The 16971-nt window shown below is 38.9% G+C and overlaps 1 protein-coding gene across 6 annotated transcripts in view; it reads right to left on the bottom strand.

The window, feature by feature from the left end:
• GPBP1L1 (GC-rich promoter binding protein 1 like 1) overlaps nt 1-16971 on the bottom strand; it is a 66717-nt gene that overhangs the window by 32531 nt on the left and 17215 nt on the right. For 3 of the 6 annotated variants that reach the window (XM_023727120.1, XM_023727116.1, XM_023727118.1), the window contains exons 2-4: nt 3056-3778; nt 2744-2857; nt 1950-2064 (exon numbers count right to left, since the gene is read on the bottom strand). In XM_023727120.1, coding sequence (XP_023582888.1) covers nt 1950-2009 — 60 coding nt within the window. In that variant the 5' untranslated portion in view covers nt 2010-2064; nt 2744-2857; nt 3056-3778. Of the gene's footprint in view, nt 1-1949; nt 2065-2460; nt 2521-2743; nt 3779-16971 lie in introns of all 6 variants that reach the window. The other 3 variants (XM_023727117.1, XM_004371795.3, XM_023727119.1) reach the window with 3 other exon arrangements.

The raw sequence follows: 16971 nt of genomic DNA, 5'->3' as shown, positions 1-16971 counted from the left end.
GTTAATTTTTGTATATGACATGAAGTAAGACTTGAGGTTCTTTTTCTTTTTTCTATAGAGATATTTGATTGTTCCAGCACCATTTGTTAAAAAGACTAATCATTTCCTACATTAAATTACCCTGCACTTTTGCTGAAAATCAACTGACTATATATGTAGGACTATTTCTGAACTATGGGTTCTGTTCCATTGCTTTATATGTTTATCCTTATGGAAACACTACACTGCTTTGCTTACTATAATTTTACTGGAAATACTGAAATAATGTTTTCTCTTTTTATTTAGTTCACTTTGCTAAAACAATTACTCTCTGAAGATATAAAATCTGTATACTTTCTAAAGTATTTCCCTGGATCCCACACCCAATCTCTCTGGCCTATCACCCCCAAGCCTAAGGTCAGATTAGGTCTATATATGAGATTTTGGGAATTTCACAAGGACAATTCAATATGAAATTTACAGCAAAAAGGTTGTGGGTCCAGTTCAGACCAGAAGCATCTTCTAAAACTATTCACATTTAAAAATAGCAAAGGTAGGCCATTTCATAAGACTCTATTCCTTCTCTATTACTTGGCAAAATGGGAAGCATTTTTAAGCTTACTAGTTCCCAAAGTTTTCCTTTATCAATAACTTAGGTTATTCTTCTGTAAACCGTGACTAGATGCTCTGCTTTAATCTACATGAACTGGTTGTTCTGTCTTTACCCCAATTCACACATTTTCCCCGAAATCAATAAACAGATTACTGTTGTTGTTAGCTGCTGTCGAGTCGATTCCACCTCATGGTAACCCCATGTGTCAGCGTAGAACTTTGCTCCACAAGTTTTTCAAGGCTGTGACCTTTCAGAAGCAGATTGCCAGGCCTGTCTTCCAAGGCACTGCTGGGTGGGTTCGAACTGCCAACCTTTCAGCTACTAGCTCTTGTTTAGCAGCCGAATTCTTAACCACTGTGGCAAAGTGGTTAAGAGCTCAGCTGCCTGCCAAAAGGTCGGCAGTTCAAATCCACCAGCCGCTGCTTAGAAACCTATGCGGCAGTTCTACTCTGTCCTATCGGGTCGCTATGAGTCAAAACTGACTCGACAGCAACGGGTTTCATAAGTAGATTACGACCTCTAAAACAAAATTTTGAGGATTTAATCTGAGATCCATGTAGTAATCAAACAATCACTGTCTCTACTTTTTCCTCCTCCTCCTTGTAGACAAATGTGTTCACTGCAAAGGTCCATTTCCCCAAGAATCATTTATTTCCTTCTCATCTCTGCCCCTCTGTTCTCGACAACTGGCTCCAAAACCAAACCTATTGCTGTCAAGTCAATTCCAACTCTTAGCAACCTTATAGGACAGAAGGGAACTGTCCCATAGGATTTCCAAGGTTATAATGTTTACGAGGAGCCCTGGAGGCGCAGTGGTTAAGAACCTGGCTGCTAACCAAAAGGTCAGCTATTTGAACTCACCAGCTGCTCCTTGGAAACCCTATGGGGCAAGGCTGTTATGACTCGGAAACGACTTGGCAATGGATTTGGTTTGGAATCTTTCCTAAAGCAGACCGCCCCATCCTTCTCTTGTAGAGTGGCAGGTGGGTTCAAACTGCTGACCTTTTGGTTAAGCAGCGGAGTGCTTAACCACTGCATCATCAGGGTGCTTAATAATTGGTTAGAGGGTATGTTCTATCCCCAAAGTGTGCTGTAACTAATACAGGAAGTTTTAAGCGTGCCAGGTAATGAGAAAAGCTTAGCACACAACTGGGACACTTGGCAATAATGAGGCATACATTGATTTGGGCTGCCTATTTACATTATTTTAATATTCTATTAAAAGAAAAGTTATAACTCTATGAAAACAGTTTTGAAATCCTCAGGCAAGGCTGAATACACAAAAAAACACTACAGACTGGTTGTGGATAAAAAGAACTGCTGTACTGGTAGTTACTATAGGAACGGGGAATGGTACCTTAGCTGACTGTGGTGTTGAGAAATTTAGCCAAGCAGGAACAAAGTCATGCTGCGCCATTTAGGTCCAGTGTCTCTTTTCAGCAAGGTGAGGCATCCAACCTCATGGCCAGGATCTGAAAATGGGAAAACTCAATTCACTTATGCTGGGAAGAATCTGATACACTGTTCATAACAAGGTCATAGCTAGAAAGACAAGACAGGTGGGCTCATGTGTGGGCAAATGATGTCATCAAGGTAATAACCAAGAAATATAATATTAAAAGATCTTCTGAGCAGTTAGCTCCAATGTAAAGGAGTCTGTAATTATCCTACGATTCCCGCTTTATATAAAGACCTGTCCTCTGAGCCTCTCTACAGAAAAAGCAGTTCATGAATGTATGACCATGAAAAACACATGAACAGAAAAATGTGACATGAGTCTGGAAGGGTATATGAAAGCAGCTGGTGAATTCTTAAGTAACATCAGTAGAACCTAAGAATAGACACCTACTTAAGTATCTGATACTTACAAACGAGATTAATCTGCTTCAGGTAACCAGGTAACTTCTGGCAAAAGTTAATAGATCTTCCTAGAGAAGGAATATACAATATCTCAAAAGCTTTTCTATTTAGTTCACATTAATTTCCTCAAAGAACAACTAGCATTAGTTGTCCTGACAGATCCTTTGGCCTCTCCAAGCCACTCCACTGATATTCTCCAAAATCAAGTACCTTGGAAAGCAATAGATATTTTCCATGATATATATACACACACAGTCTTCTTTCAAAGACAGACATAAGGAGAATATTTACCCCAGAGTGTAAGCTCTGTGGTCCTGTTTCCTGAAGTCCTTGAGTCTGCCAGCTGGATCTCCCACGAGGTTCTCTTGGTAAAAGGGTGCTTAAGTAGCCTGACCAGCAGCACGCCTTGTGATGAAGCACAAAGAAGCCAGGCTCTGTGTGGATCACTCTCTCAGTCCCCTCAATTGCTCATCTTAAACTATCTAGTTCCTGACACTTTCCCAAATGGGGGAGGGGGGAGGGGAAGGGGGAAGGGGAACATAAAAAGGTATTCGTTACATTTAAAAAAGGGGGGGAAGGGGAAAGAGCTATGTTTATGTTCACCTCATTCAACTTCCTTGAGTGATGGTACTATGATGCTGCTTAAATAGATAATACATGGACATTTGCACAGTGAGTGCAAACAGTGTTCATAACAAGGTCATAGCTAAAAAGACAGGTGGGCTCATGTGTGGGCAAATGATGTCATCAAGGTGATAGGCCAAAAATATAATTTTAAAGTGCTATAAAAGATCTTCTGAGTGGTCAGCTCCAGTGGCAAAACATCCACATGACAAAGCCCTTAAAATACAAATCTCATTCTTACTCACGCAGTTGCTAAAAATAGTGTGCAGTTAGGTATTTGTATCTGTCTTATGCTTAAAAATCTAAAGACATAAGAAATCTTGTTTAAAAAAAAAATCAGACAGCAACTTGATATACTTTCCCCTCCACAGAATAGCAGCTTTCAAGGCAAGTTTCTTGGTATAAAGCTCCCAAATGTATCTTCTATATCTTTGGTCTTCACTATTTATAAATGCAGAGCAAAATTAAAACAAGTAGAAAGACGGGGTAAGGGGTAGTCAAGAAGAAAGACAGTTCCAAAGTGAGGTCTTCTTCTTTGTGGTTTTCTGTATTTCACTTTTTCTGCCCCTTTTTGAAGACTGAATTGAGCTACTGGAAGACAACAGGAAGAATTTTCTACAGCTTCAGTAGAGAAGTCACTTATTATTTTGGATCCATTTCTATCATTACTCGATTATTTAAAATGTCACAGGAATCTTCACTCTGTAAGTGAAAAAACAAAACAACACATAGTATCACTAGAGGCAAACATCACTGCTACATATAGTTGCTAAAATGAGACTCACTTAAATGACCAATCAAATCAAGGTCCCAAGAGTCAAAACCCTGAAGTCCAATTCTGTTGAGATATTAAGAATTTAATATGCCACCACCTATAGCAATAACATAACTGGATATAGTTATTTTAAGGATTTTTTGAAAAGTCACCTGAACAGAGAGTTTGCCTTCTTACATGACCATTGCTCCAATCAAAGATAATTCATTCAGAAATGCAAATTAATGGGTCTTTTAGATTTTCTCTCATAAATGAAATAGCTTGCCTTAAGTGGTCAAAGAGCCATACTGCTTGTTAGTTAATTACCATATACTATAGTCATCAACTACCTAGTAGCATAACTACTGAGTACTATTCACAGCTGGATCCTTAAAACAAGACATCTGTCACACTATTCCTCATACATTTACGTTGTACGTATTCTTAGATGCTTAGTTATCAATTAAGAGAAGTAAGCTCTTACAATCTGCCTTAAAAAATATACTGAGAGAAGACACAGAAACTACTCTGGCAAATTCCCAACATTGTTCCAGGGTCTAGAAAGTTTGCGTAATGTTCAAGTTGCTTCTGTGGGCAATTCCGGTCTATACCGATAAATTTCCAGTTTGTAGAATATGTCTCATATACACACTGGCAGCCTTGCTCTATTATACTATTTTAAGTTCACAGAAATAAGAAACACCAAATTCAGGACAGTAAATATCTCTGCGAGAAAATGAAGGGAAACAAATCAGAAAGATGTCCCAGAGGGCTCTAGCTGCATCTGCAATGCATTATTTCTTCAGCTGAGTGATGAGTACAATACTATTCACTTATTCTCTACACTTTTTATGTATCTGTAATACTTAGAATATTAATGGAATAAGCAAATAAAAAATTAAAAGATTTAAGTCATGTAATTTGTAAGCTGAAGTGTACCATCCAGACTGTATATTCTTTGAGCACAAATGGAAGTCATAAAGACTAATCACATGCTAGCTAAAAGAAGTCTCAATTAGTTCCAAAGAATAAGCATCCTATGTTCTCTGACCATACTGTACTGAAATTAGAAAATGACTTTCACTTGCAGCTCCTACACGCCCTCTCCCTTTCCTGAACAAATTCTGTCCAAAAGCCATTAGGCGGGGTCAAGCAAAGTAGGAATCTATGGAGACAGCAGGAGGTGCTGCAGAAGCACCCAGAGCAGGGTGGTGGCACCAAACCAGGAAGTGAATGATGTCCATGCAGGGTAGAGGACAGGGAAAAACGTGTTCGTGACAGCAGCCCAGTGCAGGGTACCAGAGACCATGCAGGGTAAGGACAGTGTCCTACTAGGAAGGCAGCTCAATGCAGAGCACTGGAGCCTGAGTGGAGTGAGGAGGGCATTCTGGCAGAGGGACAAAGCCAAGCAGGTTGAAGGTGTCCACGCAGCAAGGTGTTTTACACAGGTGTTGCAACCTGGATGTGGTGAGGAGGCAATGACTTCAAGGGAAGAGGTGGTAGTTGGGAAGAGGCTGGTTACATACTGGGGATGATAAAAAAGGTAAAAATATTAAGCAAAAATGGGAACCAGATTTCTCATTGTGGGAGAAAGAGCCAATGATAAAGTTTCAAAATACTTAAACAGAATAAATCTGCAGTATATAGCTAAAGCAGTATTTAAGAGAAAGTAAGCTTTAAAAACATTTTTCTTAAAACAAGACTAAAGACAAATGGACCTAAGCATTCTTATCAAGAAGATGGGAAAAGAGCAATAGAGCAAACCTGAAACAGAGAAAAGCAAAAAAAAAAAAGTCAGAAAAAAAAAAGATTAAAAAAATACAGCTCTTTTTAAAAAGATTATTAAGAGATAAACTCTGATAAAACTGGTTGGAAAAAAAAGATACAAATAAAAAAAACAGCATGATAAGGGGAAAATAAATACAATATATTAAGAAATATTATGAACAAAACAATATGGGCAATTACATGCTAATAAAATTGAAAATCTTAAACTAGGTAATTTCTATGACAAAGCAAAATTGGCAAAAGAATAGAAAACTTGAACAAATCTACATACTTTATTTTATATATACATTGTGGACACTTAAATGTGATCAGAAAAAACCTCCCCACAAAGGTTCTCAGGTGAAGATAAGAAGCTGGATCTGTACCTGCACAGTTTGCTCTCTCGAGCAGCAAATGATTATCTCTTTAGTGAGCTGGGACAGGGCTGATTAGCACTTTGGCCCCGCCTGCAGAAAGAACAGCTAGTTCAGGTATAATCCCTTGATATTAGCTCTGTAGTTCCAGTCTAGAGATTTTTATTACGGGTGTAAGGACTTAATAACTGATGGGATGTGAAGGATGAAGGAAAAATATAGACTCATACTCTAATTTCTAGCTTCACAACTAGGTAGGTGATCAGATCATTTGCTGATATAGAAAATAAATGCTAACTGGATACTGTTTCATTCAGAGTTGTTTTTATGTAAGTCTACAGCTGTAACTTCCAGTAATAGATGTATGATGACACTGTTCCTGTAATAAGTTCTTCTAGAAAAGTATCAATCAAATCAACCATTCTTATGGAAAAGACATAATTGTTGCTTACTTTAGTTTTTGTCTTAAGAATTCTGGTTGAAACCTCAGAGAACCTGAGGTTCAAGGCAGGGAGATGAATCACCCATTAGGTTATGAAACAATTACATATGAAGGAAAACGTCTCAATCTTAAAGAAGTCCCTTTTTCAAACACCACTAGGCGTATTCCAGTTTCCCAATTTACACTTACACGCTATCTTTTAAGGCCTTTATGTACCTAATCCCAAGTTTTTCTGTGGCAGGATCCCAACTGGAGCAGTGACTGCAGAGGAAATATTAACTGACAGAAGCTTTGATACTGGTGTGAAAGTTCTGAAGCTGTTACATATCTATATCAACTACTTATCCATTATGCACTACCTCCAACATAATCCTGGGTATAGTTATGCAGCAGAATGGTGTGTGCACACGTGTGCAGAGGGTGTGGTGGGAAAGGGATGGATGACAGATGGGACTGTTTAGTAAAGGCAACAAATAAAAAGAGATGAAAGAGGGCAGATAAGAGAAATTCCTATTTGGGGAATAAAAGAAAACATGCCAAAATGCAGGCAAAGGTTTTATTAGGGTGTCAGAATATGAACATTTTATCTTCTTTATTATTCAAAGTGTTTTTATAATGAAGTTACTTTGTTCTGCAAATTTTTATAACTAAAGTTCTTAGTGATGCCTTTTGAGGCTGTGGCTATTTTTATAGGATGATCTGGAGGGCTTTTGCTTACTACAAAAAAATAATTTAAAATTCTCTTAGAGAGAGAACTTTTAAAAGATAAGAAAGATTAGATTGGAGGGGAAATCAAGATGTCAAGTATATACTCTGGAGCTCAAGGAGAGGTGGGCTCTGGAGATTTAATTTTGGGAACTGTATTAGGTAGATGATGTTTAATTAAAATCAGGAGAAAAGATGAAATCTAGGGAGAATATAAAGATAGAAGAGTTTCCAAGTCCTGTCTATTGTATTCCTTCTTTTCCATATTTATTTATCACTCTTCAGGTCCCCAATAATCTCCAATAAAAAACTCTAAACTGGTTTCATTGGTACTGCTAAACCTCTTCTACCTTCCACCTTAGCCTTTACTATTAGCCTCCAGATCTCTCTTCCTAAATCAAAGATCAAATTATATCACTATCCCTGCTCAGAAATTTTATGGCTTCCCACCAACCACAAAATACCATTTAAACTCCTCAGCCTGATAATCAAAAAATAAGCCTTTCTCCCACCCCCCAAGAGCCAGCCTTAAAAAGTCTACTCTAGTTCACCCAGTGGTGCCTAGGAAGAAAGGCCTGGCAATCTACTTCTGAAAAATCAGCCACTGAAAAACCTACAGAATACAGTTCTACTCTGACACAGATGGTCACCATGAGTCAGAGTCAACTTGGTAACAACTGGTACTGGTAGTTCTCTTTATCTGGAAGTAATCTCCCTCTCTGATCTCTTTAAATTGTGCCTTCTTGGGCATTTTAACACTTGCTCGGCCCAGGATAGTTAAAAACATTCTCTCATTAGGCCAAAAACTCGCTGCTTCTAGAATTGTCTCGTCCTTCTTTGAATCATATACAGCATCTAGCATTGTGCCTTGCAAATGGTAAGGGTTTAGATGTTTGATGAACTAATTTTTAAAAATTATAATAAAGCAAGGATGTGGAGAAATTGGAAGTCTCATACATTACTGGCAGGAATGTAAAATGGTACAGCTGACGGGAAAAGAGCCTGGCAATTCCTCAATAAGTTAAACACAGAATTACCATATGACCCAGCAGTTCCACTCCTAGTATATACCAAAAAAAAAAAAAAATTGAAAACAGTGTCAAAAACTTGCACATGAATGTTCATGGCAGCTCTATTCACAATAGCTAAAAGTTGGAAACAACCCAAATGTCCACCAAGTGATAAACAAAATGTGGTATATCCACACGATGGAGTATATTATTCAGCTACAAAAAGGAATGAAGTACTAATACACACTACAACATAGATGAACCTTGAAAACATTATGCTAAGTGAAAACAAGTCAGACACAATAGGCCACATATTGTGTGATCACTTTTATCAGAAATACTGATAATAGACAAATCAGAAAGCAAGTTAGTGATTGCCAGGGGCTGGTGGGGAGCCATTTTGGGTGATGAAAAAGTTCTGGAACTAGACACAGTGATGGTTGCACAACAATGTGAATGCACTTAATGTCAGACAATTGTATTTAAAAATGGTTGCAATAACTGTGTATTTTAATACAATTTTAAAAATTATAACAAAAGTTATTAAGTCAACAGAAATAAAAAAAAAACCAAACCCACTGCCATCAAGTCAATCAACAGTAACAGTCACTATTAAATATAAACGATGCTCTACATCACCCATTCTTTTTCAAGTTTCATCCAAGTGCTGTTTCTCTCTCCCTGCAACAAGCATTATCAGAACCACTTGTACCTGAATACTTGATCCAATCATTCATTCGTATATTTGTCAAATATTTAACTTTCTCAAAACCTATAATTTATTGGGCATCTCCTCTATGCCAGGTACTCTACTAGATACTTTCCAACATGATCTAATTTTAAACATTATAATTAAGTCTACACTGTAGGAGGGGAGAAACCCTAGTGGCGCAGTAGTTAATCAACCATGATGTCCTTCTCCAGGGATTGGTCCCTCCTGATAACACGTCTAAAGCATGTGAGACGAAGTCTTACCATCTTTATTTCTAAGGAGCATTCTGGCTATACTTCTTCCAAGACAGATTTTTTAATATAGCTATGGGAAAAATCCAAAAACATGCCGTTTCCATTTTTAACCAGTCTTGTTTAATTCTGGCTCCACGAACAAAGTGCCCATTAAGTGCAAGAGTAACAGATATTGATAAGTCTTCCTTGGTTAAAAACTTCTGGGTACACCCCCTAAAAATTAGGTAAGTTAATGGGCAGGTAACAAATCATTTCGTAAGTCAAAAAATACTTCAAGGACACAGTTGCCAATTCTGGATAAACAGAACATTTAAATAAAAAAAAATTCTAACATCACCATTTCCTAAAAGAAAAGGCAATAATGCCATAAAAGATAGGCAAATCTCAGGGAAAAGGTGGCAACCTTACATTGATAATATTCACGAAACACTGGTGAAATCTTTTTTAGAGATGCGCATGAGTTGCAAAAACTACATTAAGATATCCTGGTCTTCTCCCTACCATTTTGATTACTACTACTTTTCTGACTTTTTCCTTGTACCCTGTAAGTACAATGGCTCCTTAAAGGCTTTGAATCAACACTTTCTTGTTTTCTCAGTACTCTCTTCACCATCCAATTCATTTTCAAGGTTTCAGGTCTCACCTCTAAGTAGCTGACATAAATTCCTGCTTCCTGCTGCATGCACATACCTATATTCAAGCACTCCTCACAATACACTACATTTACCTGTTTATATTTATTTTCACTACTGTGGTGCAGTGAAATTACTTAATATGGCCCTTCTAGTCATAGTTTTTATGACTCCCACACAATAAATGGATGGGACTATGCAAATAAGGTGCTTGTGGCCTACCAAGGAGACTGGACAACTTGCTAATAATACAAATAAGGTGCATGGAACCCATGTGGGGTGGGACCATGCAAATACAGTATATGGAACCCTAACGAGGGGATTGGTCAGTTTTGCCATCCTGCTAGGCTTAAAAGAAAGCCACTCTCAGAGCAGAAGGGGGGAACCTCACTACCACCAAGAAAGAAGAGCTAAGAGCAGAGCACGCCCTTTGGACCCGGGATCCTTGTGCTGAGAACTTCCTAGACCCAGGAGACAGAGAGCTGTAACAGGGAAGACAGTGAGAGATGGTGGCACAGCAGTAGCAACAGCGATAGCGGCATGAGATCGCAGGAACCAGCAGACTGGCGCGAGGTGGCTGTGGTGGGGCTTGAAGACCCACAGAGCTTGCCCAACAATGCCACAATCAGGTCCCGGCAGCAGAGGATAAGAAGAAACTGTCCTGATCAAGAACTGTATCCTAAGTTGTTCCTGATCCCAAGTTGTATCCTGTTACTTCTCTAATAAACTCCATAATCTTGAATAGTCTGTGGGTTCTCTATGGCTGTTGCAACAAATTTAATGAACTCAGCAGAGAAGCAGAGAGTGCCATGGGAAGGATGGCTGGTATCAGAATTGGTAGAAAGGTTGGAGAGAGGAGGTATGTATGATCTCTACTTCATAGGAATCAGCTTCGGGCTGATGCTGATTGTCTCTCTCCCTTGTGAAGTTAGACGAGGAGGTCCAACACTCCCACACCATTCTTACAACTACAAATAGACACACACTTGGTAGGAATTGACAGCAGATAGGATAATCTCATAGTACAGACAGGGTCTGTTCCAGGTACCCAGAAATGATAAGTTTAGAATAGGAAGAGGGGTTGACAACTCAACCAATTCGTATCCCCTTCATCTTACTGTTCTAAAGAGCTCGCCCCAAAGCATTCCTCATTGCTTAAACTGCAGAGTCCAAGACTATAATTCTGCATACCTTCAGATATTCTCTAACCCTAACATCTCCGTTCCAGATCTCATGATTTGAAAAAGACTTAGATTTAAATGTCTATCACTTTCACTTCCTCCAAAGGACTGATTTTAGTACAACCCTACAGTAGTCTATTCATTTCCTGTCTGCACATCATATATAGTTTCCCTCCTAAGTCCTCATTAAGGAGAATGTGAGGGTTAATGGTGTCTTGCTTGCTTTATTTTTATTTATTTATTTATAACATTTCACGCTTGCTTTATTTTTAATCTTCGTATCAATACCTCAGCACAGGAAAAAGTCCAAAATCGCCTTCTACCTTACTACCGACTTTTAACTTCAGAAGACATAAACTCCTATCGAAGAATTTCTGAAGAACATGAAATTTGAGCATATCATTCAATGAACCAGAAAGGGACATAAAATACCTCTAAGATTTTTTCCACTATGCCATTTCTGTCGGTTAAGAAAACACTTAAGACCATGGTTATTAACAGTGACATGTGAAGTTTGCTATTACTTGATTGGCGTGCAATAAAGAAAAAAAATTCTATTTCTCTTTTTTATTTTTTAAATTTACTTATTTTACTGTTATATATAACAAGACATTTGCCATTTCAACCATTTTTAGATGTATAATTCAGTGACATTAATTACATTCACGTTGTGCAAACATCACCACTATCTGTTTCAAATTTTTTTATCACCCTTAACAGAAACTTGGTATTCTTTAAGCATTACCACTCCACTTCCCCCTGCCATCAGAACATGGTGATCACTAATAAACTCTGGTCTCTTATCATGTGCCTATTCTGGATATTTCATCTAAGTGGGATCCTACAACATTTGCCCTTTTGTGTCTGACTTAATCACTCAGCATAATATTTTCAGGACTAATCTGTGTTGTACCATGTATCTGAACTTTTTCTTTATGGCTGAATAATATTCAATCATATGTATATACACTCACTCCTCACGCATCAATATGGTTAAGTTCCAAAAACTAGGCTGTTATACAAAAATCTGCATTATGTGAAAATGGAGAATGACCACATCGGATCACAAAAAACGGAAGATAACTATATTACTACATAACTGCCAAATTACATCATATAATTGCCAAACCACTGAAAATCATGGCTCAGCCAAGTCGACACATAACCTTTACCATCAGAACCAGCATTACTCTCGCCTCGTACCCTGGCATTTGTTACTGCCAGACATATGTCGTTAATGCACAAAACAGTAGGATAATAGATTTTTTTACAATTGTCGTCATGTGAAATATCAGATAACGAGACAGTCGATAAGTGAGAAGTAAGTGTACCACATTTTGTTTATCCATTCATCTGTTGATGGACATTTGGCTTGTTGCCACCTTTTTGCTATTGTGAATAACGCTGTAATGAACATTAGTGTACAACTATCTGTTTAAGTCCCTGCTTTTAATTCTTTTTGATTATATACCTATGAGTGGAATTCTTGGGTTATGTGGTAGTTCTACGTTTAACTTTCTGAGGAACCACAATATTGTTTTTCATAGAGACTGCACCATTTTACAATCCCACCAGCAATGGATGAGAGTTCAAATTTCTTCACATCCTTGCCAACATTTGTTGTTTTTTGATAACAGCCATCCTGGTGGTGGTGAAGTGGCAGCTCACTGTGGTTTTGATTTGTATTCCCTTAAAGACTAATTAAGTAGAGCATCTTTTCATGTACTTACTGGCCATGTGTATATCTTCTTTGGTGAAATGTCTATTCAAGTTCTTTGCCCATTTTTTAAATTGGGTTGCCTTTTTGTTATTGAGTTGTAGGAGAAAAATTTCTATTTCCAGTATGAACTCTGTGGCAAAAAAGTTATTTCTATCAAAAAATATATTTTTGGATATTTAATATATTACCATGCTAATAAGAGGCACTGTTAAGAGAATGCATGTGATATGCAAGTGCTCCGAAAAAACATAAAGCACTACATAACACATTACCTTGAATTACCCACTAATTCATACTTTTAAAACCTGAATCAAGTCATGAAATACTATTTCACACCTATCAAACTGGCAAAAACAAACTGCGACATTATCAGCTACTCATAAAGATGCGGAACAATAAGGAATTCTCACATACTGCTGGTGGAATATAAACTGGTATGATCAGTTTAGAAAACAGCTGATTAAATCTGTGAAACTTCTATGACCCACTGTCTTAGTCATCTAGGGCTGCTATAACAGAAATACCACAAGTGGATGGTTTTAACGAAGAGAAGTTTATTTCCTCACAGTCAAAGTAGGCCAACAGTCCAAATTCAGGGTGTCGGCTCCAGGGGAAGTCTTTCTCTCTCTATTGGCCTTCTCATCAGTGTTCCCCCGGAGTAGGAGCTTCTCGGCACAGAGACCCCATCCAAAGGATGCACTCTGCTCCCGGCACTGCTTCCTTGATGGTATGACGTCCCCAACTCTCTGCTTGCTTCCCTCTCGTTTTATGTCTTGTAAGGTAAAAGGTGGTGCAGGCCACACCGTAGGGAAACTCCCTTTACATTCGATCAGAGATGTGACCTGGGTAAGGGTGGCATTACAGTCCCATCCTAATCCTCTTTAACATAAAATTAAAATCACAAAATGGAGGCCAACCACACAATTCTGGGAATCATGGCCCAGCCAAATTGACACACATTTTTGGGGTGACGTAATTCAAACCATGTCACACACCAATCCTAATTACACATGAACACAAAACAAAACACGTAAAAATGTTCACTACAAAATTGTTTGTAACGGGCAAAAAACTAAATTACCTAAAATGCCCAGCAACAGGAGAATAGTTCAATTGTGGTGTATCTGCACAATATAAGAAACAATTTAGAGCTACGCATAACAAAATGTATGATTCTAATAAAGTAGAATAAAAATGCAAAATTGCAATAAATAAAATGAAACTATAAAATACCATCTAAACAAAGTTTTAAAACCTGATTAACAGTATAATCTGTTATTTAGGAACACGCTCATACAGATATAAATAATATATAAAATACAAGACAATTATCAAAATCAAATTCAGGATGGTAGATAGTAATGTGGGTAAGGGACATAGGCTATACAATCAAAGAGGAATATATAAGGAGCTTTAATTCTGCACAGTGGCATAAAGATAGACATAGAGATCAATCGAACAGAACCGAAGGTCCACACAGAAGCTCTTAACAATTATGGTCAACTGATTTCTGACAAAGTGCCCACGGTATATCAACGGGGAAAGAGTGTTTTCTTTTTTTTTTTTTCAAAAAATGATGTTGAGGACTTCCAGCAAAATGGCGCTCTAGGCAGAAGCACGACACCATCCCTCCATAGCAAAGATCTGAAAAACTAAGCCAAACAGAGAAAACAGCAATCCTGAAACCCTAAAACATGAAATGAAAAGATAAAGAACTCAGCCAAGCACCAAATGGAGTGAGGAAAACTGATAGAGAACGGAGAGCGAGGACAGACTCATGCAGAGGTCCCCTATCAGCTAACGCAGTGCAGATCCGCCACCTTGGACTCCTATCGGACACCAGCAAACAGGGATACGAGAAAGCAGCTTCACGGAGCTTCCAGCGGGAGACAAAACAACCGACAATTTGCGATATATGCTTTCCAACCCCCCCCACCCTTCTTCACCCCCACTCAGCCTCCTCTGCTTCCCGCGGCCACAGTCTCTTGTCCGGGAAGCACCAGCTGCTTGGATTCCACCCACCTGCACTAGCTGGCTCTCTGTGCCGTTGGCTGCTGGTGTTGCTGTTTTTTCCACTTCTTTTGATTTCTCCCTTACCTCGCACCACCTCCCCCTCCTTTCGCTCAAAGACCGGGCTCCGTGCGCCATCTTTGCTTCTTCCTGAGGGGCTTCAGAGCTCTGTTCAAGTGTAGAACTGCTTCCCGGTCTGGGCTGCCATGCTGGTGGGATACCCGGGCTTTTGTTTGTTTTGAATTGTTTGTTTGTTTTCTTTTCCTTTTCTTGAATTGGGAGCCCATTCTGGCCAGGCAGTGTTGCATGGCTTGGAACCTAACCCCTCAGCTTGCGCAGAAGCGCAGAGGAATCCCTGAGAGCATTTCTTTTTTTGTGGGTTTTTCTTCTTTCCTGTTTTTTTGGGGGGCTTTCTCTTTTTTTTTTTTTTATTCGTTTTCTCTTCCCTCTTTTCCCCTTTTTGTCTTTCTTCATTACTCAGTTTCTCGTCTCTTTATACCTTCCTTCTCTTTCTGTTCCCTGAATACCTGGCACTGAATACCTCTACGCCTTCTAGCTAGGCTGTACTGCAACACCTGAGAACAACTTCCCCAGACCTCATAGCCGCACTGGTGGGATCCCTGGGAACTTTGCTGTCCTTTCCCTTTTCTGATTTTTATTTATTCATTCTTTCTTTTTTTTCCCTCCTTCTTCTTCCCCTTTTTCTTTTTCTCCGTTTCATAGTCTCTCACCTCTCCACTCCAAAGGCAAGCTCCCCTAGCATTCTTTTTGGTTTGTTTGTATGTTTTTGGCTTCTGTTCCTCTCTCCTCTCTCCCATATCCATCTTAACTCCACACATAACAATATCCCCCCTACATCCTGCCTACCTGCACCGTGCGCCTAACATCACACCACCAAGCAGCACAGGCATGGCCTAAGGGAACCTCCCCTGCACTGATTACCGACCTGCCCTGGTGGCTATAGTAAGTGCCACAAACAACCCGTCCCAGTAACTCCTCTTCAGCTAAACCTGCTCTGCTATACCATATTTGAGCAACTGACACTGCCAATTGGAGGAGGGGAAAAGTCTCGTGCCCACAGACGAGCAAACAACAAAGAACACAGAGCCCGCCTGCTCAGGCAGAGCCAAATAAAAAAGAAAGAACGAAACAAACGTACACTCAATAAGTGAGAAAAATAACTACTGAATGCGCCAAAGGCAGCAGACAATATCAAAACATTTACAAAAACAGGACAGGATGGTTCCAGTAGGCGTCCAAAATAAAACACGAGATGGCTTTCCAGTGGAAGAAAAAGCACTAGAACTAGCTGATAAGGAATTCAAATCTCTAATATTCAGAATTATCCAAGAGTTGAAGCAAAAAGCAGACAAAAATGAGGAAAAACAGACAAATTCATGGAAGAATTCAGGAAAATAATGCAGGAACAAAATACCAAAATAAATTTACAACTAGAAATTATACAAAACAATTAGAAATCCAAAAGATAAACAACAAGATTTCAGAAATGCACGGTGTCACAGAAGGGCTGAAAGGCAGATTTGAAACGGTGGAAGACAGGATCAGTGGAATTGAAGACAAACACTTGGATCAACTCTGCTCGAGGAAAACTCAGAAAAAACAACAAAGAAAAATGAAGAGACCCTGAGAGTTATGTGGGATAATCGAAAGCAAAAATCTGCCAGTGACTGGAGTTCCAGAACAGGGGTAGAAAACACAGAGAGGATCACTGAAGAACTGCTGACAGAAAAATCCCCAATATCATGAAAGATGACACGCTGGCCATCCAAGAAGCTCAACGAACCCCATACAGGATAGACCCCAAAAAGAAAATCACCAAGGCCTATCATAATCACACTCACCAAAACCAAAGACAAACAAAGAATCCTGACAGCACTTCATGAAAAACAAGAAGTCACATAAAAAGAAGAAACAATAAGACTAAACTCAGATTACTTGGCAGAAACCATGCAGGCAAGAAGGCAACAGGATGACATATATAAAACCCTGAAAGAAAAAAATTGCCAGCCAAGAAAAATATATCCTGCAAAACCCTCATTCAAATATGATGGTAAAATTGGGACATTTCAAGATAAACAGAAATTAAGGGAATATGTAAAAACCAAACCAAACTTACAAGAATTGTTAAAGGGAGTTCTTCAATCTGAGAACAAACAACTTCAGCTCCCAGGAAGAATCTAGGATGCAGGATCATACCAGCCAGATACCAGTCTAGGAAATGAACTCTCAAGAACTATCAAAAACACCTGTACAAGGAAAGGTCATGGAGGCCCCATGGACACATCCAAACTCCCCGAGGGACTGAGTTGCTGG

The sequence above is a fragment of the Trichechus manatus genome, unplaced genomic scaffold (genome assembly GCF_000243295.1).
Source record: "Trichechus manatus latirostris isolate Lorelei unplaced genomic scaffold, TriManLat1.0 scaffold00015, whole genome shotgun sequence".
NCBI lineage: Eukaryota > Metazoa > Chordata > Mammalia > Sirenia > Trichechidae > Trichechus > Trichechus manatus.
This window is presented reverse-complemented; position numbering and strand designations above follow the sequence as displayed.